Raw genomic sequence first — 22,547 nt, forward strand, 5'->3', positions numbered from 1 at the left:
AGACAGAGAGGAGGGAGAGAGAAAAGAGAGGCTAGAAGAAAGAGACAAGTGGAGAGAGAAGGATTAGATGATATAGAGGAAGAAACAGAAACACAAGGGCAATGAAAGTGAAACCTCAAAAAACAAAAGAGACAGGGGAGGGGAGAGAAAGAATATGATATAGATGGAGTGAGAAAGTGGAGGGAGAGAGGGCTAGAAGAAAGTAAGACACAAGAAAGAGAAACAATATAATAGAGTTAGAGAGACAGAGAGTGGGAAGAAATGAAAGAGAAAGAGCTAAAAGAAAGAACAAAAGATGGAAAATAATGGAGAGAGATGGACAGAGAGATAAGGAAAAGATGAGAGAAAGAGCGAGTAGATAACAGAGAGTAGGGAGAAATGAAAGAGAGAAAGAGCACCAAAATAAAGAGAGATGGAAGCTAATCGAGAGATAGATAGAGATATAGAGAGATATATAGAGAGAGATAGAGAAAGAGAGAGAGAGAGAAAGAGAGAGAGAGAAAGAGAGAGAGAGAGAGAAAGAGAGAGAGAGAGAGAGAGAGAAAGAGAGAGAGAGAGAGAGAGAGTGTCCACATACCGGTTGCTCCTGGCTGTAGTACTCATTGGGGCGTATGTGGAGCTCCAGAGGGCGAGCGGTCAGCTGGTTAAACACTGGGGTCAACTCAAAGCAGTTCTGGAACAAAGACACTCGAGCGAAGATGTACAGCCCCAGCCTGGCTCTGGACATGGCAACCACCAACCGCCGCACATCTCTGTGGAGGACAAGAGGAAACAGACAGGGAACATTAGAAGAAAATATATTGTGAAGGGATTATTACAATAGAGAAATCCCTGAAAATGGCTGCTACATAAAGGTCCTATATTATGAAACAAAACACAACTCCGGGTAGGTTTTTGATGAGGAAACAACACAAATCAGAAAATAGTGTAATATGGGTCTTTTAGTGCCATACCGTGTGATACTTCAGGTAAAGTAATAACATCTCCATGGAGACAAGCAACTAATGGACCCTCCACCAAAAAAGTTACATACCATTAAAACTTTAAGTTTTTCTTTTCTTTGCATTTTCTATTTTTTAAATAATAACCACAATGTTTTGATAAATGTCTCTTTCTTAAATTTCCAAATCCAAAAACTACAATAGCAAAACAACTCCTCAAAACAAATGTAGGCTATAAATTATACAGCGCGAAACAGGAACAAAACAACAGCTAACCTAACAAAGAAACACAAGATTAACAATAAATTGAAAATACGCTATGCTATGATGTAGGCGGGTGTTGTTTTATGGAAGGATAACTGAGGTGACAATGAACTAAGGTTTTCAAAGGGCATAAGTAAACAGAGTTCTCCAGCCTGAGTGAAGAGATTAGAGGTACCATTTTAGAAAACTGGAATCCTACACGGCTCATTCCAAAGCTAAGAGACGAGGTTTACCAAGTCCTCTGTAGAAGAATGTTTCCGAATGTCAAATAGGCAGACAGCGGTCCACTCGCAAGGTATGGTATTTCTGGATTTACAGAAGTTATAAGGATTAAGTAGTGTGAGCCATGTCAAATCAATCTAAATTCAAAGTGAGTTTAATCTTGACTGAAATGAATAGCAGATGGTAAATATGTCAGACCTGGCTTATTCTGCATAGATTATTTATTCAGACTAGTGGTATGTCAGTGTGTATAGAAGTTATTTTTAGAGATTATTCCCTTTTTGGAAAGCCTTATAGAGCTGCACGTGTTTTATAGGACAAACTAAAGCACTATTATCATCAGATTTAAGGCTGTAGACATTTAAAGAAGACCTATTGCGCTTGTTTCTGCTATGTGGCTTTAATCTATGACACCCGTAGATCGTTACATTATAATTTGGACATTTTAAATCACAATAATCTTCTAAAAGGACTTAATAAAAGAAACAAGTTCGCTGACTTGCGCGACTGCTGTCCCCAATGGGAGCTGACGTCACCGTAAACATCACAACAAAGAGGTGCTAGCGAAAAGCAGATTGTTTTAAATTTGTACCAAAATGACTACGCAACGCTGCTGAATCCTACACGTCCCACCGATTAAGAAAATAAAATTGAATAATGAAGTAAGTAGAAAGCACTGGCTGTATGTCGATGGCTGTGAAAACAGGGATTGAGCGACAATATGGTGTCTAGGAGATAAGTGATCAGTGCATCTTTGAATTGCTCAAAGATGCACGGATCACAACAATTACAACTTCAGGTGAGGGCAAACAACTATAACATGGTTGTAGAATAGATCTGCTTTAAAGAAATTCTTAGTGGATTAAAAAATGTGTTCTGTGCAGTGATTGGTCAATTAAAAGTGGGTGCGAGGTGGTGCTGGTAAAGCCCTCCAAACTATTCAGTATCTCTATGATTAGTGTATATCTGTTCACATGTGCTGTTTGAAACCAAAATGCTGATGAACCCTCAAGACCTCAGAGCTTCTGGTTTGTCACATCACAGGCTCTGTTTGAGACCACATTTATTCAACACTTGCTTTGGTCAAATATGCAGCTGTCGTAGTTTGGTATAACTGCAAGTAACCTGACCTGCAGTTAGTGTAAACTCAGTGTGAAGGCTCGCAGTCCAAGCAGTCAAGAGATCAGTCCTGCTCTGCTCAACCCCAGAGAGATGGTACTAAGCCTATGGAGACCATTCTTGGCTTGCTTCTTGTCACTGAGCACGCCCAACAGTGAGCTGGTTTAGCCCCACCGAGGCTGCTTTGGGGTGGAGTTTTCTAGCGCTGATGGAGAAGACAGGTGCTGAACATCATTAGAAATTTTTCTCTGTTCCCTAAGGACAAACTGGAGGATCAACTGAGGTTCTACTACTACTGCTGTCAGGACCATCGCGACTGAGCACTAAAATAGTAAATATCTTCTCAACAAATGTCAGCCCTTTCCTACACCTACACTTTCACAATCATTAACATACTTTTACATTCAATGCAATCAAATCACAATAGGCTCTTTGCACGGCAGCACGCTCGCTAACTCACTGCGTCATGATGCCATCAGTCACTCAAATTGGAAAACATTAAATAAACACCCTGTTAAAATTTGAATTAAAATAAAGACTATCCAATTACAGCTCCCTGCCCACTGCCTTATCTTTAAAAATGTATTCATTATAGCACGAATCTGCAAAAACTTCATAGAGATAAAATTGGACAGTGAAGTTGCCGGGTGCCTATTAGAATTGAAGCAATTTTTGAAGTACGATAATTTCTTCCTTCCTGTCTTATTCTCCATAAAAACAGCTAACCCTGCAGTTTAGATCTGTAAGAGCATGTCCTGAAATGTGATTTGGTGTTCTAAGTCTAATCGTAAACGCAATTTGATATTTTTCCCAAATTCAGCCCTACCTTTTGATCACAGCTTGGTTTCTCAAATCACCGGCCAAAGAAGAAGAGAAAAGGCTGAACAATTTTGGAAATAGTATTGAAATAGCAGTGTTGTTTAAAGATTTACTTCACGCATGACATGAATGGTGGTGTTTTCCGAGGGATGCTAACTGCAGCCTATGCAATTGCGATTTTGTTTCGATTGGCAAAAATCTTGCAGCCATACTTTGTACAATAGCGTTGACGAGGCGGCTGGGACATTAATCTGATGCGTCTAAATTTGGCTCTCTGCAGTACACATATTCAGATATACACAAAACTCATCGAAATTATGAGTCCACCTGAACACCACGGTATGGTAAGAGGATTAATTTCTGCAATATGCATGATGGACGTATGAATATTCAGGAAGGCTTATGGAAATGTGTGCCGAGTTTGCAAATAAATGAACGTGTTGGTATCTTAAACTGTGCAAATAAATTATAAAAATAGTGGGGGAGTGGTGTTTTCAGTGTGTTGGTATGATATGTAGGCTTAAGACGGCATGATCTATCTGTGCTTGGATGAGGGTGCTGCTGGGGCTGTCACTAGAGCAGATTGCTATGACGAAAAATGCAGGCCCGAGCGGAGAGCAGGGAGATGGGGAGATGGGGCTGTGTAGTACAGAGAGGGAAGAGGGAGGATGGGAGAAAGGACTGCTTGGTTATGGGAAGAAGAAAAAAAATCACGATTTTAGCCATAACTGATATAACAATTACTCATGATTTGCCTGGAGAGAAGGTGGGACATCAGTGCATCTACAACTGTGGTTAAATAGACCATTGGAAACATACTCGAAAAGGAGAAAGGTACGATCTGTGAGCAGCTTTTCCACTCAAGAAAACACATTTAAACGAGGTTTACTCAATTATATAGTTTTTGTAATCAACTAGAGCAATAGCTATAACTGTAATTAAAATGTGACTGATTGCACATTGATTGCCATTTTGCAGTGCTGCCTGAAGATGGATATTTTATTGAGCCCAAAGAAAGTTCAACTTTAGTTGAATCAACATTTCCACTGCGCTTCTCAGTGTCTTTTGTGTCTCGGTCAAAAGTCTCAGTCCATCTTAGCAAGAGATGAACACAACAGAAAGGCCTCTTCTAAACCAGGTCAGTGATGAGACTGGAATTTCCTTTGGAACATCTTCTGTCAGATTTAGTGTAAAAAGTCTGTGGGATCTCAGAGGTCCATAGCAAGCTCCTTACCTTTGAGCTCTAGAAGTTGAGCTTCTTAGTTGCTTAAAATCTCATGATGTTGTTCACAACTGAGCGCAAAAATCCAAAAAGCATTGAGTGGTGCCTGAAAAGAAGCAAAGGGGAGGAGCAGAGGGCAACTGCTTCATTAGCCTGTCTGCTCTGTGTCCAGGTCCTGGTGTGGAGAGTAAGAAGGTACTCGAAACCCTTAAACCATCTTTAAGAACATTTTAGAAGATATATCTTCCAGCATCCAGGCCAGGCAGACTGTGGCCACCAGCTTGAATCTGTGTAGTTTTGTGGCAGAAGATAACATGGTGGATGTGTTTTCAACTATGCAGGTCCTGGGGAGCTTGTTGAACTGGGTCATACAGGGAAGACAATGAAAGCTTTCAGTCAGCGAATCCTCAGACGAGCTCTTCTGTCCTCGGCACTCCTCCTCCACTGCTCAGGACAACTCAAAGAAGTCCTCCAAAAACACATGACCAAGCAACCTCAACTACTGCAGAGCGAAGACGACATGTGGGTCACAGCTGGAGAGATCGTCGCTTTGCCCTTTGAACTGGCCTGAAATGCAGATGTCGATTTCGAAATGGACGATGGACTTTGCGGACTGAGCCTGAGGATTGATACCTGTTAAATTCAAATCTTGCACCAAGGACAAAAGAAGGTTCGGGGACAAGAGGGTCGACCTGGGAGAATGTTATATATATATATATATATATATATATATATATATATATATATATATATATATATATATATATATATAATTAGTTGAGCCAGTGCTGCCACTTTAATAAACCATTGTAAACATGTCACTCTTTACGTGGACAGTGAAGTTGCCAGTTTGACATAATAACAACTTAACAACTCTGAACGCCCAACCAGGATATCAACTGAATTGACATTTTGGAGTTGGTACAATTTTTCCTGGATCCTACTACCTTTACCTCCTGGTCTCCTCTGCTGTGTGGGAGCCTCACTATCTCAGTTTGTAGCACAAGCTTTGGTCCTGATAAGCATCTTGTAAGAGAGGGGGCTGTGAATGCGAACAAGGGCGGGTGTAATATTCAGTGTGAGGCTGCGATCCACAGGCTGATAGAGACACAAGAGCGCTCTGCCAGAGAGATAAACTACCCTCCCTGCACTTCTCTGCTCCTCCAGCCTTATCAAAGAGAATAAAGTTATTTTTCCATCTGCTGAATGGAACAGAATCTAGTGTCAGGGCGCAAATTTAAAAGGCATATGACTCGGGTTAAACGATCAGAGAAAAATATCAAAATGCAGTTTTTCTGTCAAGCACTGAGATTAGACTTGCCATTTTTGTTGTGATAGGATAGGACACTATTCTATACAATAATATAATAAGATACTGTTCAAGTTCACATTTTAACTGCCTCTACAACAACTGTAACCTGGCTCTTGCCAGATACATACAGATTAATCCATCAATATGATGGCTTTCGCTGAAAGTGTTCGTAACCAATGAGTGGAAGGTTCAAATAAATACTTCACACTGTTTTAATCAAAGTGTCACAAAAGCGGAACAACCCAAATAATCTAACTTTTGTTAAATTCAGTTGAGAAAAGCGTATGCATCATACCCGTCTACAAGTGCACAAAGTGCTTTCCTCTGAACATTTTCCACAAACAAAATAGTCTGCATTTCCCCTAAAATAGGCTAAAGTTCATCTGTCAGTGTAGACATGTTCGTTTTTGTTTGTTTGCTGCTGACTTCTGTCCAAACCACAATGCTGCCCTGTGATTGGCCAGTCTCTGACCTATCACATGCAAACGCTTCAGCTGGAGCAGAATAAGACAGATTCTCAGATTCTTTGTGAACTCACCAAAGTCGTGAGAAATCATCTTGCTGGCAAGGCAAGAAAAAAATGACAAAAAGTGAAATATGAACGGGCAAACCAATCACACTTCAGAGCATGTTTGTACAGATCTTAACTACAGGCTTAGCAGCTTTTATGGCAGCCTTTGTGATTTGCTACACAACGCCAGGTATGTTTTTGTTTTTGATGACGATACAACATAACAGATCAGAAAATAGTGTAATATGGGCACAGAAAGCTAACTATTCAGACAGTTTAATGTCAGGGTGAACGTTTCTCAGCTTCAGGTTAAGGTGGCGTCAAAAAGGACTTAAGCCACGATTGTCTGGTTTAACTCGTGGAGAGCCTTATGTGTGAAGAGCTCGCGGTGATCTGGAGGCAGCTGAGAGCGCACACAGGCCATTTCAGAACGTATCAATTCAGTGGGAATGAGCAAAGGAGAGAAAGGATGGATGGATGGATGGAGGGAGGAGGAGAGGAGATAAGGATGCAGAGCTGGGGGGGAGAGGGAGGAGAAGAGAAGTGTGGAGCTTAGGGACACACAGTGAGAAAGAGAGAGTGAACTGACGGTTTGGGTGTTGACGAAACTTCTAAATCTCTTCAAGCATAAAAACAAGGTGGATGTATCTGAGTGCCATACGTAGGGCTATAGGACAAAAATGTTTAAAGCAGGGATGATCCCACATGGAGTTGGAGCCGATACCGATGTTTGTTATGCAACTACAGCTGATAAACAATATTTGCTGGTAAGATATTTACCTCATGGATAAGAACTACTTCATAAGCTAAATATAGCAAATCAGGAGCCAAGTTCTATATTTGAAATTCCGGCCGCAAGTATCATAGCAACCAAAGAGCCAATCCAAAGTGAAGCTGTTGAAGGTAAAGCCCCTTCCTGCCTGCACTGCAAATTTGGTAGGGAGCAATCGCTTAGCAACGCTGTCAATTGAACCTGCTCTTAATGATAGCGGGAGTGAACTCTGCGAAAGATAAGATATAATTTAATTTCATTTATCTTTATTCATACAAGGAGAGGCCCAATAGAGCACTAGACTCACTTTGTCATGAGCGCCCTGTTACAATACATTACAATACAAACAAAAACAACTGCATATGTCCATTTAAAACATTAAAAACAGGAGACTATTGAGGAATTTAGTCAATTCTCAGGTTATAAAATTAATTATGAAAAATCATTAGCCCTTCCAATTGGAGATATAACAGACAGTATAACATGCTTTCATCCTTTTAAGGTAACTACAAATGGGTTTAAATATCTTGGCATATACTTTTCTACAGATTTAAATAAGTTAATTAAAAATAATCTTTTACCTGCAATTGCAAAGATTAAAACTGACCTCCACAGATGGACGACTCTGTCATTATCTTTGATGGATCGGGTAGCAGTTATAAAAATGAATGTTCTTCCTCGCTTGCTGTATATAATACAAATGCTACCTTCATATATCTCTTCTAAAATCTTCAAACAAATACATAGTGCTATAAGAGCATTTTTGTGGAACAACAAGCGACCTAGAATGGAACTTCAGAAACTTCAGCTGCCCATCCAGAAAGGAGGCCTTGGGATTCCAAATTTCCAATTCTATCACTGGGCATCACAATTAAAATTTGTTTCAGAGTGGGTTAAAAATGGCCTGTTCTGTTTTCCTGATTTAGAAGGAATTGGCTTAGATACTGCACAGCTAGAATATCTCCCCTTTTTATGTTTGGAAAAAGTATATGCTAATATTAAAAACAATTATATTCTTAAAAATATCTGCAAATCTCTTAGTGCTATCCGTAAACACTTTAGTATTGACAAATATTCGTTTTCAGCACCTATTGCTAATAATCCAGATTTTCAACTCACCTGTACTGATTCTGGCTTTAAAGAATGGAGGGAAGTAGGTATTACAAAAATATCAGATCTCTATGTAGATGATTTTATAAAGTCATTTCAACAATTAAAAAATGAATTTAATCTCCCACAAGCTCACTTCTTTCGATATTTGCAAATTAGAAGTTATCTCAATTCTATTACATATTACAAAAATGGTGTAAAAAACAGTATTTTGGATAATATTTTTATAAAAGCTGTTGTGCTTAAAGATAAAATTATAACAAATATATATGACCATATTAATATGAATACAGGTGTAGTTATTAATATTAAGAAAAGTTGGGAATATGATTTTGGTGTTAAATTGGATGATCAACAGTGGATCAAAGTACTAAATGATGCAAAACAAATCACTAAATCAAATAAATCTCATGAAGTACAGTATAAAATTATTAATAAAATGCATGTGACCCCTGTAACTCGGAGTAAATATGAAACTTGCACAACACTTTGTTTTAAATGCAAAAAGGAAGCAGGAACCTATTTTCATTTAATGTGGTCATGTCCAATTATTCTTTCATTTTGGTCTTCAGTTCTTCAGGAAACTGAAAAATATCTTGGAGTAAAAGTACCTGAAGACCCTAAGGCTTGTATATTGGGTATAAACAACTATACTCGAGAAACAAAAATGCTTAATGTTATTATGTACGCTGCACGCCTTTCTATACTCCAGGTATGGATCCAGGAACAATCTCCCTCCCTCACCCTCTGGCGTGAAAAACTTCTATCAATTTTGCCTTATGAAAGGCTTTACAATGTCCTTGAAGGAAAGCTAGACTCTTTTGTTAAGGACTGGTCGCCCCTGCATGAGTTTTTAGGCCCAGAATGGCAGACAATAACACATATAGGTATGGACTAAAAAAGTTAAATGGGTAATAGATTCCCTGTGTTTTTTTTTTTTTTGTTTTTTTTTTTTGTGTGAAGTGAATCTGAAGTAGACCAGATTATTGATATTTTATGTTATAAAGGCTCCTTTTGGTATGATATTGTCCCCCTTGTGTGTGCTTATTTGGTGTTGGTGTGTTGTTGTTGTTTTTTTTGTTTTTTTTTTTGTGTGTTTTTTTTATATTTGTGTTATCAGTAGATATGTATTCAGTTTGTTATTGTGAAATATCATGTAAATAAATAGTTTAAAAAAAAAAAAAAAAACAGGAGCAGGTGTGAGTATAAATGTTTATCACCAGATTATTAAAGTTCTGCAGTGGCACCAATCTAACAGTTTTGTATGTCCTTGAAATGTATTCCTTTTTTGGGAAGCAAAATAATCAAACTTTTATTCCCCATTTCAGTTTTGCTGTGGCCAGTTTTTAGACATAGACAATCATGAGATCTTGTATTAAAAGTGCCTGTGTCAAAGTAAAAAACAAAACAAGTGAGTTATTCATGCAGACTATGAAGGGCTGAGTAAAAGAGTGTCTAAAAAGAATCTAAAGGTTTCAAAGTAGAAGCTGAAGTCTGGTTCTAAATTTTCCAGTACAGAAAGAAAAAATTCTTGAACAATGTCTTTTCTGTAATTCAAAGGGATAAAAGATTTGTTTCTATAACAAAATGATAATTTAGATTTTAACTGTTGTAATTCTGAGATATGTATTTTAAAAGGACACGTTTATGTCAAGCCAAAACCCAAGATATTTATAGGTGGTGACTTTTTCAATCAATGTAGCATTTAGTGTATAAAGATTTGTAGCTTGCACATCCCTTGGATGATGGATTATTTTACATCTATCAGTCCTCTCTTCAGAGAGTAGACAGCTGTCACAGTGTGTCAAGCCAGCGAGTGATGCCATACTGTAAAGGAAGTTAAACTCCTCCAGTAAAAAGATGAGACGTGAAGAATGAATGTGATCACATCCGCTTTAAACCTTCAAAACTTACACACAAGGACCCGAAAAGGAGCCCACTGCATTGAGGTGACTTGAGACAGATCGACACAGGATCAAGACACTCCAGGAGGTATGTGCCTGACATGTAATAAAGAAATCCTCACTTAATATTGCAGTAGCATCAGTAGCATAAGAATATTTACGCCAGCTCTATATTTCTCTAGCTTGTAACTTTGATTTACTGCCACTGATCGAGGGATTTTTTAATAATAATGCCCTATGAGAAGTTTTCGTCACAGTGCTCAGAACATGGAGGCAATCAATGGTGATTTGAGCTGTAGAGGGTTGAAAAAGTAACTTCTCTGGATAATCATTGCATCACTCTGCTATTTACCTGCTGCAGCTCATGCCTTTTAATGAAACTGTATTTAATGTTTTACTAGGATTATATTCCATTATTGCCAATGTGTCAGTGACATAAAATAGTTTCAACATCATCTTTTATTGCAGTATATCTCGTGCTTCAAAATGTGTTATCGTGACAGGCCTAATTGCAATTAATCTTGCAGTCTTAAGATCTACTATATGCTAGCACAGCAATTAAGCTAACAAGCCCATCTCTTAAAGAGTATTTAGAGTTCTATTGTTCTGTATTCTTATTCTTAACAATAGCTTCTTCTCTCCAGGACCATTAGTAGCAGACACCTCCTCAGACATGCTGCTATCCCGAGAAGACCTTTAGACTCTCCACGTTACCCTGGGCTCATGCATACTTCAGCATAAGAGACGCATCGCCGTAGTGAAGCTTGGAGAAGGGCAAGAAAACTGAGGACAGTTAAAGAGAGGGTATTATGCGAAATGTATTTATTTTTAGCTTTCTACCATGTTATAATGTTCTTCCCTCATCAAAAACATGTCTGTAGAGGTTTTAGATATCATCCATGCATGTCTGAGTACTTTAGTGCTCTCTCCCGGGCCCTACTCGAACCCTCCTTAAGGTTAGCTGTAAGATTCTGTGCAATGCTCCGCTCACAAGCCTACATCCCTCTCGCTCCCACACGACAATTCTCCATAAATATACAAAATTAAATAGTCTAAATTTAAAATACTGCAATGTAATTAGATTTGTGATATATGTTCACATTGTAAACAACTCCAGGAGGGTTAATATTTGAAAGAAGACTGAAATATGTACTGATAAACTAATACAAGAATCCCATGCATTACAGAACATATTTGTAGAGGTCTAAACTACAGGGTTAGCAGCTCCCCATGGAGACGCAGGAAGGGCTTCTGACACACGGGGACATTTCAGCACATGTTCGTAGAGGTCCAAATTACAGGAAAGAATTTTACTATAAAAACAGAGGACATTCTATTACCTAAATAAATCTAGCCTTTACGATTTGATCAAACGTGATTTCGATTCAGTTGTGAAACATTGTGCAGTGTTAGCAATGTGCAGGGCAAAAACAACTAAAATCACATGGACTCAACTAAAGCTGTTTTGTTGGAAATAACATACAAGTTAATAGGGCTAACAACGATCCAAGTGCTCTGATTGTGATTAGATTTGTGATTTACATTTTACAAGTAGACATTTGTTCAAAGTTTGTATTTGAACAGGTTCAAGGGTAATCAAACCTGAGAGAAGACGACTAAAAGAATCACATACATTTGAAAACATGTTATGTGACGTTATACAAGTGTTATTGTTCTAATTCTGACCTTGCAGCTTTACAAGTTATGATAGTTGTTTGAATTTTGTGTATGGGTAAGTCACACATCTACAGTCATATTTGTAACCACTAGTAAAGGAGGACCTATAGTAACAATCTAAAGCAAATCACACAGAAGGGAAAAAGCTGGTAAGGATTTGCAGATATTGCCTGAAAATGTGCCAATATCAAATATCAATGCGATCACAAAGTTCAATTTTTATTCACGTTATTCGGCCTTGCCCACTTTTCCCTGTAAGTGAAACTAAATCACGCTTACTTCCGGTTAAGTGAGAATCCCATTAATTTCAACAGAGAATTTGGGAAAAGTTTTGCCGCTATAATCTGATATAAATTAATATCAGTTAATTTGAGTAAAACGTTCTATGTTCATGAGACACAAGTCAACACTGCACTGTTTCTCTGGAGGCTTTAAAATGGCTCTGTTGTCCCTATAGAACTTATTTGCTGTCAAGCTCATCAGCCTCATGCAAAATAATACAACCCCAATGACGATGGCGGGGCCCACGGCAACTTCCTGAATAAGGTGAATACAGATTCTTAATCATAAGTATCTTGTTTAACCAAAGTTTGTGGAAATTTCTTAAAAATATAGCAAACCTTCTGACTCTTATATATATAAACAGTGAGCAAAAAAAAAAAAAAAAAAAAGGTATTAGCAAGCCTTCTTCAAATAATTTTGACAACATTATCAAGTGGTATTGGTTCCCAGTATTGGAGCAAAATGAATGAGTACGAGTGTAGACACGTGATATCCAGCCAATAGGTTAACAGTACCTGGCCTTCTATCTTTCTTTATCTCTATTTATACAGGGAGCCCAGTGAGAGCACTTAGACTCTCTTTTTCATGGGTGCCCTGTTGAAAATACAATTATAGTATATAAATAAGTATAAATACAAAAGTCCATTTAAAACAGGGGTGTCAAACACATTTTCACCAAGGGCCACATCAGCAAAATGGCTGCTCTCAAAGGGCCAACTGTAAATAAATCTAACTAACATGTTAATTAACTGTTTATGTATTTATTACTTATTCAAGTTACAAATATTGCATATGCATTTGCCTAGATGTAAAAATATGGCTGTGTAACTGTGTATCTCCTGATAAATTGAGATTTTAAGACCAAACCAGACCTTTTAATTCACCCTGTCGAGGGCCACATAAAATGATGTGGAGGGCCGCATTTGGCGCGCGGGCCTTGACTTTGACACATGTGATTTAAAACATTAAAAAACAGGGTCAGGTGTATGTACAAAAGTTCGTTACCAGATTATTAAATTGTGATTGTGGCACCAAAGTGTTCAGTTTTGCTTGACCTTGAAATATATTCAATTTTTATAAAATAAAACGGCTAAAAACAGGCACTTTTTCCCCATCTCAGTTCTGTTGTGGCTTAGACTTTCACAGTCATGTGATCAAATGTTCCTGTATCAATCATTAACGAGCAGGTGTGTAATGTCTCTCATTTTTTACCAAAACACCCCCACATCAGCAGTAAAATGGACTGATCCAAGTCAAGAGACACTAATATACTCAATAAATCTCTGCAACTTTGTGCTCAGTTTGTCCTACTGTCCAAAATGATGTGCACACAATATTATTTTGCCATCACTGAATTTGCGAAGTAGTTGAAACATGCATCGTCACTTACCTCAGATGACCCACGGCTTTGGTGCGTACCAGAGACAGGATGATGTAGTCATTCTGCTGACCCTGGAACCTGTCCACTGTGGTCACCTGTCACGCACACGGAGAGACAGAGAGGGCATTACAAAACACAAACAAGCTAACCAGGCTAAACTTACACAGCAAAGTCACATCAACAGCTGATAATGTGAAACATACTTTCAACGTGTAACAATGGTACAAGCTCAAAACTATGCATCCCCCTGATTCACACATATTAAAGTAATCCCATTTGCCATCTCCTTCTAAATACAGATAAATAGTCAGTTTGAACTTTATAATCAGCTGAAATCAGGAAGTGCAACTGTTTGCAACTATTTTAAAGGACATATAATATGAATTTTTGTGGCTTTAATTCCCTTTTAAACGTGGGATAAGTAAACTTTTCCCACACTTTATAAACTACATCTCCATTTCCAATGAGGTGTTGAGCTCCCTCTGCTGTCAGCAATGGAAATGAACGATGAGAAAATGAAGCACTTAAGCTACGTGAACGCTATGCTAATAAAGCCATGCATTGTTGTGAACACAATTTGACTACAGAATGAGTCTTTTGATTGTTTATGGACTTAAAAACTGCAAAGGAGAAGTCTGTTTTTTTTTTTTACCTGTGACATAACAATCTGGGTAATATGCAACCAGAGCATGTTTTTAGTGCATAGAAGACAATTAAGTGTGAATAAAGCAAAATACAGTTCCAGGTGTGTTTTTGATAATGGGAAAAACAGTACAACATGACTGAAAGATCAATAAAGTTCATTTTGCACAACATATGCCATTTAACATCTGGTCTATGTTGAAGCTGACGCTCTTATTTGTCAAATCAAAATCACAATCTGACTGGCTGCAAATAGAACATTACAAAGACCGTCAATTATTTAAGTGAAATATTCTGTCCAGCGTATATTTCCAACGGCTTTATGAAATGTGTTTAGGAGCTGGAGCACTTTCCTCCTTAACGTGTCCTTGTGCAGAGAAGCGGCGCAGCTTGTGTTGTCTTGTTGTAGCCGTTATCGCTGCGGGCCATGCGGACAGCCAGCTCCACTAAACCGGCTTAGAGGGCATTTGTGGCCCCAGCCTCTTACCTGGGCCCCGGGGGACAGTGGGCGGAGGGGCCAGGGCCTGGAGGAGGTAAACTCGGAGGGAGGATTGTTTTGTGGGCGAGGGAGAATGAAAGAGGAGCGCTAGGAGATGTTTTTCAAAGCTATAGGAAAGTGGTGTCAGCCAATTTGCTTTGAGAGCAGAGTAATCCTGTCTGAGAGAGGAGCGGGCTGGAGTCACGGTGTGCTCCGAGTGAAAAGGATTTTCTGAACTTGACAAGACGGAGTGCACAGGCACAACACTGCTTTTATGTGTTCTTCTGACAGCTCTGTTTACAATGGCCTTTATGCATTTTTTACTGTAAAACGTTAAACATTCTGACTTTAAAAGCACAGGCATGTCTTTTATTTCATTCATGTATGTTTGCTGCATTTTCAGTTCATGTTCTCAAAAAACTATTCCGCCTACGGATATCATAGTAATGTCTTCCTTTTCCAAGTGGATGTCTTGCTAGCAGCTTTTGTTTTGTAGCTTTTTTCTTTTCTTTTTTCTTTTTTTTTTTAAAGCCAGAAGACATTTTATTTGGCTGGCAAATTTAGAACTACATCTCTCTGTATTTTTTATACAGAGGGACATGAGTCTGGTCACCACTTCCTCGCCTCGAGCTACATTCTGATAATACCGTCCAGTCATTGTTTATTTCAGTGACACGTGAAACAAAAGCGCTCACTGCTCATCTATTATTTTGTCAAAGGATATTTCTCATGAGTTTAGTTCTTTGCTCATTGATTCTGCAGAAGTACGCAATGTTTTTCAGTCTAGTGATATTATTTCCGTTCTTTTTTCCTCATAAACAGTCATATTTGTTTGCTTACAGACCATGTGTGTCCCTGATTGGCTAATCCACTTGTCAATCACAGCCATCTGAACTCACCGGCGACCAGACTCAAATCTTTGTTAAGCACTGGACAAGTGTGTGTTCTGGATCCCGACGAGCCGAAACAAACATGGCAACACCGACAGATGTACTACAGCCTATTTTAGAAAAAGTACATATTTTGTTAGTGGAAAATGTGCAGAGGGAAGATGTCTGTGCTTTTCTCTCAAGTGGATATAACAAAAGTTTGATTTCTCGGTTTGTTCCGCGGCCGTGACACTTGAACAATCAGCTTGGTCGTCATCACTTTCAGCCAGAGCCGTTCCAGATTGACAAATGTGCAGAACTCAATTCAGAGTGACAGAAATATGAATCTATCTTGAGCCAGATTAAACAAAATATGATTTCTGCAAAGTAAAATTTTCCACGATGAAGTATGCACTAAAATGCACAAAAAATATAAGGCGATTATTCCATTACTTATCCAACAGTTTACATCAATACTGTGCACACAAGTCTTGCCTATGAACACGAATAGTATGTTTTGATTGGGGCAGTGGTGTTTGGAGGCAACGCTCTGAGGTCAGTAAGGGACAGGCCTTGAGCTCTAATGAAGCATAGGCCCAGGCATGCTCCGGTTGCCATGGTAACCAGCTGATTGGTGCTTCAGACTGGACTCAACGGGGACTAATAAAAACACAGAGCTTTTTATTGACTTGAGTGGCTGCTTAAAATGGTGCAACTGGTCGTCAAAGAAAACATTACAAAACGGAGGTGAATACAGAAAATAAAATAAAATAAATAAAATAATCAGAATGTTGTATATATATATAAGGAGGTAATGTTGTATTTCAGTGTAAAAGAAGTAGTCTTAACCTATAGATTGCTTGTTGCGTACAAAGTGATTGAGCCTACTTATTTGTTAGTTTCATTTTTTTTCCTGTCCAAATCTAAAATTGTGAAATAAGAGTGCTCACATCCCTGGTCTTCTGTCACCTCTGTGTTCTCATGGGCTTTGTAACAGCTGAGGTTTGAGGAGGCACTTTACAGCTCCTCCTGTTGAAGGCCCAGTGGGTGAGTCAAGTTACTTTTGTGGCTTCACATTTGACATTTGCTGTTTGAAAGTATATTTGAAAGTAATTATTGTATGGTGACTTTTCTGACAAGCATTGTGATTGTGATAATATATGTGTTTTATGTTTTAATAGTAAGATTATGTTCCAGGACCATGGTGAGAGGCAAAGGTGCCTCCGTCCCTTTAAAAAAAGCGAGATTGGTGCTAAAGCTAAAAACTAGTGCTTCAGTCAGAGGCTGGAGCAGACGGGGTTTTACCGAAGGTGTACGGGCTTTATGCGTTACTTACTGAAGGAGGCAGACATGAATGCAAATCCACTCATCAGGCAGTGCTAAAAGTTTGGTTCAGCCCTTGATAACGTGCACTCTGCCTTTTACTGTAGCATGCACACACACGGGTCAGTCACTCAAGCCCGGGTGTTGTTTTACATGGCTGTTTTTCAAGTACAACTCCAATTTACATCTATTATTATAGGTCTATGTGCTATACTGCATACACTGCTGTGTTGAGGCACATAAAGTTACCACAAGGGAATTTCTTTAACCACCCTACCACCAATCCATAGATAAAGTGCTCTAAATATTCTTAGTGAATGTAATGGCTGTATCAATGGGTCGAGAATAGCATGGTGGGTTGAGTGTCTAAGCCTGGGGTTAGGGTTTTAAAGCTTTGTCCATGCACACATAGTCCCTGGGCAAGACACTTGCCAACTCCAGTCACTGCTGCAATGCTCTGTTTGCCAAAGAAAAACATTCTGGCATGAACCAAACACCATGAAAAGCCGTGCTTCATTAGTGACCTAGGTAAATCTCTTAAATATGTTCTATATATCTCAGTGCTCTTGTTGCTGCACTGAACAGGTGCAGCCCCAGAGGCAACAATATGGCGCTTCTCTCCAGTAGCAGAGACGAGTGTGCAGAGTCACATGATAGAAGCCAGGTCACAGGATGCATGGGCAGATATGCAAACACGCACAAACATGGTCACGACACATTACACAAACTGTGGGAGGAAATACTGAGAGAAGAGGGCAAAACTAAATATGCAGGAAGCTGAGAATTATATACAACCAGTACAGATATATGGAAAAAATGGCTCAAAATGAGACTGCTGTGTGTTGTCTGAATCTAATTAGAAAACATTTTTAATTGTCCGCAAACCAGGAAGTTATGCTAGTACTCTGTTAGCATTGTGGTGAATAATTAGGATGACAGATATGCTTTTTAAAACACACTTTAAAAATATTTCACATTTTTAAGACCGTAAAAGTAGGTACAGTGCCTTTAAACACCAGCTAAACATGATGGCGTCCCTTCAGAGCCTAATTAAACTGCTCTCAGAAAACTTCTGGGGCTGCTGACATTTGCTGGTTTTTGGATTATGTCAAAATCCAAACTGTGAGTCTCACTGCGGACCAAGCTCTGATACTCTGCCCTTTCAGCTCTCTACACCTCCTCTTCCCTCTCCTCCAACTCTCTCTCCCCTTCCAGACACCCATCTACAACTCTCTCTTCTAAGAATAGAGTAACCAAAACTTTTACTCCAGTAAGAGTACTGTTTCTCAAATATCAAATATATTACACAAGTCTCTCTCTCCCCTTCTCCTGGACCCCTCTGCCTCTTTTTCACCCTCTCCCTCCTCTCTCTCCTACTCCTTCATCTTTCTCTCTCTCTCCCCGTCCCATTTCTCTTACCCCTTCTGTCTTTCTCTCCCCTTCCTCCTCCCTCACTTTCTCCCTTCTTTCTCTCTCTCTCTTCTTGTCCATGCTCTCTCTCTCCCCATTCTCTCTCACTGCTTCTCTTTCTCTCTCCCCCCTCCTTTCACTCTCTCTCTTTCTTTCCCCTTCCCCCCTCGCTTTCTCCCTTCTTTCTCTCCCTCTGCCCCTCCTTGCTCTCTCTCTTCTTGTCCATCCTTTCTCTCTCTCCCCATTCTCTCTCACTGCTTCTCTCTTTCTCTCCTTCCCCTTTCACTCTTTCTGTTTCTCTCCCCTTCCCTCCTCCCTCACTTTCTCCCTCCTTTCTCTCCCCCTGTCCCTCCTCTCTCTCTCTCCTTGTCCATCCTTTCTCTCTCTATCCCCTATCTCTCTCCCCTTCTCTCTTTCTTTCCCCCCTCCTTTCTCTCTCTTTCCCTCTTTCTCTCCCCTTCCCCCCTCCCTCACGTTCTCTGTTCTTTCTCTCTCTGTCTTCTTGTCCATCCTTTCTCCCTCTCTCCCCATTCTCTCTCACCGCTTCTCTCTTTCTCTCCCTTCCCCCCCTCTCCTGTCTCTCTCTTTCTCTCTTTCTCTCCCCTCGCCTGTCTCGTGTCAGTACTAGCACTTGTGCACACAGACTGGATCATCAGCTCACTCGGAGAGGCTTTTATGGTGGAACTTTACGGGACATTTAACAAGAGGCTGTGGGCTTACTGTCACAACAACCATATATGACATGATTAAGAGGAGGGCCGTGTGCAGAGGACTGAGACAATACTGACAGATAATGGAGGCAATAGGTTATATAACAAAAGCAGATACTGTTGACTGAAAAAGCATGTGCTGGTGTAGATTGTTTAGTGATGCTGATGCTAATTCTCCAGTTTTTGTACCAGTTCCAAGGTTTTATTCCTGTAATTCTTTCTGCAATTCTAAAACTAGTTGATGTAATTGCACATTTGTTCTGGAGTGGTCCATAGAAGAAGGGAGTTTTGGCTGCCATCCAGAGGTCATTATCAATTTACGGGATTTAAAAAACATAAAAAACATGCCAGAGATGCTTCTGACTACGGTGTGAGATCAGCACTAGTTAAATAAAGGCTAAAAATGTCTAGATACAGACAAGATATGCTTTGTTGAGGTCTTTTGAGCACTGAAATGAAAATTATTGCTAAATCATGTTTCTTATTGTGAGAAGAAACATGATTTAACAATTCAACCACACCAGAAACAACTTTTGACAAACACCTCCTGTAAGTGTAATCTGTTTGAAGAACTTTTGGAATGACAAAGTTAAGTTCTTGTGACATAAACATCCAGATAATCCATACTTTTTCTTATTATGATGAAATGATAACCACACAAAACAATATCCCTTAATGTGTTTTGATAGACAGAGCGCTGGTACCTTGCTGGGTTGTCCGAAGTAGGGGTTGTTGCCACAGCGCTGGTTGATAACATCTCGGATCAAGTGCTTCTGTCCATTGTACGTGGTCAGGATGCTGATGCGCTCTGCGGGGTAGCCCAGAAGACGCATGTACATGTAGAGGGCCACAGAGTACTCTGCCTCGGCAAGGTTCTACAAAAGAAGAAGAAGAAGCAACTAATGAAAGAAGTAGTGAAAGAGACAAAGGACATGACTTTTGGTCACCTTGGGATCAGTATTTCACATTTTCTAACTTAAAATAATGTCTACATTTGGAAAAACAGTTTATAAACTATGTGTCCGTTTCCAATTAGGTATTTAAGTGTGGGAGCTCCCTCTGCTGTCAGCAACTGGAATGAACAAAGAGAAAATACACAACCGAAGCCTTTATCCCCTGTGAATGCTATACCAATGCTATGCTAATAGGGCCACGCAATTTGACGTAGCACGAATCTGGTGATTGTTTATGGACTTCAAAACTGCACAGAAGAAGTCTACATTTATACCTATGACACAACAATCCAGGTGATATGCAAATCTATTTTTGACAGGTATGTAGTAGATACAGGGGCAACAATATAACATTGTTAAAAGCTCCAAAAAGTAACTTTTGTATAATATGTGTCCTTAATCCAGGATAATAATTAGGATTTGAATGGTATTTACTACTTTGGAGTTATTTAGTTTTTGGTTTTTTTTGTTTGTTTTCTTTTGCTGGTCACAAAGCTAATATTTATATCACACTCTTTTTCACATTCAGACTTTCCATGTGATTGTGCTTTCAAATTTGGAGAAATAGCAAGTCATTTTTACTCAAAACCAAAATATGAATGTAACTAAATCCATGCTGTTCATTTGAAACAAAATGGAAAATAGTCCATCTTTAAACAAGTGAAATAATCAAAGTCTTTTACTTAAATCAAGACTGTTAGTTAACCAAATTCCTGTGCAGACATTTGAACACATGGGATGCATCACTGGCGGTGTCCTTCACGAGGGGACCAGGAAACAAAAGCGCTCACAACATCTGCATTATTTATCCACTTTCAATTAGCTCTGCAGCATCACTCTCTGCTTTACTGAAAATATCTGAGACCTGCAAGTACCTCTGCTCTCTGCACTAGTATCCTGCAATACAAATTCTGTCTAATGCATTCTAGGTTTGTAATCATGTCTATTTATGATTTGCCTGGTAGAAACATTGGTGGTGTGATCAAACCAAGAAAGTTTTTTTGTTTTTTTTTAATAGTATTTGATGCAGTGTAAAAAATATAATTGAGGATGGAATTGAGTTTCATTCCTAAACTGACTTAATAAAAGAAACAAGTCCGCTGACTTCTGCGTTAGAAAACGGCGGGTAACTGACATCGCCATAAACATCATCACAACAAAGAGCCGTGTAACTCCTATGGATAGCTGCACATCACACTAGCGAGTAGTTTATTTTTTTTTTCTTATTTGTACCAAAATAACTATGCAAGGCTGCCAAATCCTATGTGTATCACCAATTAAGAGAATAAAATTGGAGAACAAAGTAAGTACAGCGCTGTGGGTGTGTACGTGTGGTGGTGAAAATAAGCAATTAAAGATTGCTCAAACATGCACGAATCACTACAAATATGACTTTTAGAGGGTAAATGGGAAGGGGAAACAACTATAACATGGTTAAAAGCTCTGAAAAGTCGATTTTGCATAACAGGTCTGCCTTAAGTAATATAAAAACAGGTGCAATGGGGTTGTTAGTTGAAAATAATTTATCTATTCAACAAATGATCTGATTATGTCGATTACAGACGCCCTAATCGTAGAATACAGATACAAATACGACACCTCACATATTGATACTTTGCAGCTAATGTCAGCGTCACACTCCCAGGGAATGTTCATAACTGTAAGCACTACTCTATCTGAGGCTTGTTAAATTTTAATCTGAGCTTTATTTTAACCCAAGCCGACCAGAAAGAGCTGGCTTAGTTGAAGCTATAACATGTGAGCTGATTCGTGCTGCGAAACAAGTCTCACTCAAATAACATTGCAGTCATAAGCTAGTTAGCATTAGCCAACACTTGATCAGTTAGTCGCTCCCTTTTTGTTCAAAATCAAACACCTAAACTGCACCAATGCTCATACTGATCACAGACTCCTGAAGATCTTGTTTAAATCAATTTTGTATTTTTTTAGACTATCTTAAAACATTTTCACAATGTTTGATAATGTGTACATTGTGTCACCATGGTAACTGCTGAACATTCCACCATAGAGATACATGTAGAACACCCCAAATGTGATGTCAGTGCAAAGTATCGATAGGTTAAACAGTTACATTCACGTGACTTCACAATACTCTAGACCAGTGGTTCTTAACCTTGTTGGAGGTACTGAACCCCACCAGTTTCATATGCACATTCACCGAACCCTTGTTTATTGAAATATATATATATATATATATATATATATATATATATATATATCAAATTCAAGACATATGTGTGTTTTACTGGTGCACAAAATGAATCGTGCATTAACATCACTGTGTTCAAAGAATAAAACCAATAAAATGCATGAACTCACAACAAATTACATATATACCTTTTTACAAAGACATGACCTTTTTTAATTCTACCACACTGAAATTATTTAAATTTTTAACCTTATGTATTTCAACAATGAACTTATTGTATTAATGCTATTTATTATTTTTAACATTTTAACACACAACCATCACCTAATTTCCATCACGCTACAGGGGTCGGCAACCTTTAACACGCAAAGAGCCATTTGGACCCAGTTTCCACGGAAAATAAAACACTGGGAGCCGCAAATACTTTTTGACATCTAAAATGAAGATAACACTGTT

General features: G+C 38.9%; 1 protein-coding gene across 1 annotated transcript in view; it reads right to left on the reverse strand.

Moving 5' to 3' along the window:
* The window catches only part of aqr (aquarius intron-binding spliceosomal factor), a 96,644-nt gene that overhangs the window by 6,808 nt on the left and 67,289 nt on the right, over positions 1-22,547 (reverse strand). Inside the window, exons 32-34 of the mRNA XM_033988015.2 lie at positions 19,673-19,843; positions 13,546-13,631; positions 578-752 (exon numbers count right to left, since the gene is read on the reverse strand). Coding sequence (XP_033843906.1) covers positions 578-752; positions 13,546-13,631; positions 19,673-19,843 — 432 coding nt within the window. The remainder of the gene's footprint in view (positions 1-577; positions 753-13,545; positions 13,632-19,672; positions 19,844-22,547) is intronic.

This window comes from Periophthalmus magnuspinnatus, chromosome 22 (genome assembly GCF_009829125.3).
Source record: "Periophthalmus magnuspinnatus isolate fPerMag1 chromosome 22, fPerMag1.2.pri, whole genome shotgun sequence".
NCBI lineage: Eukaryota > Metazoa > Chordata > Actinopteri > Gobiiformes > Gobiidae > Periophthalmus > Periophthalmus magnuspinnatus.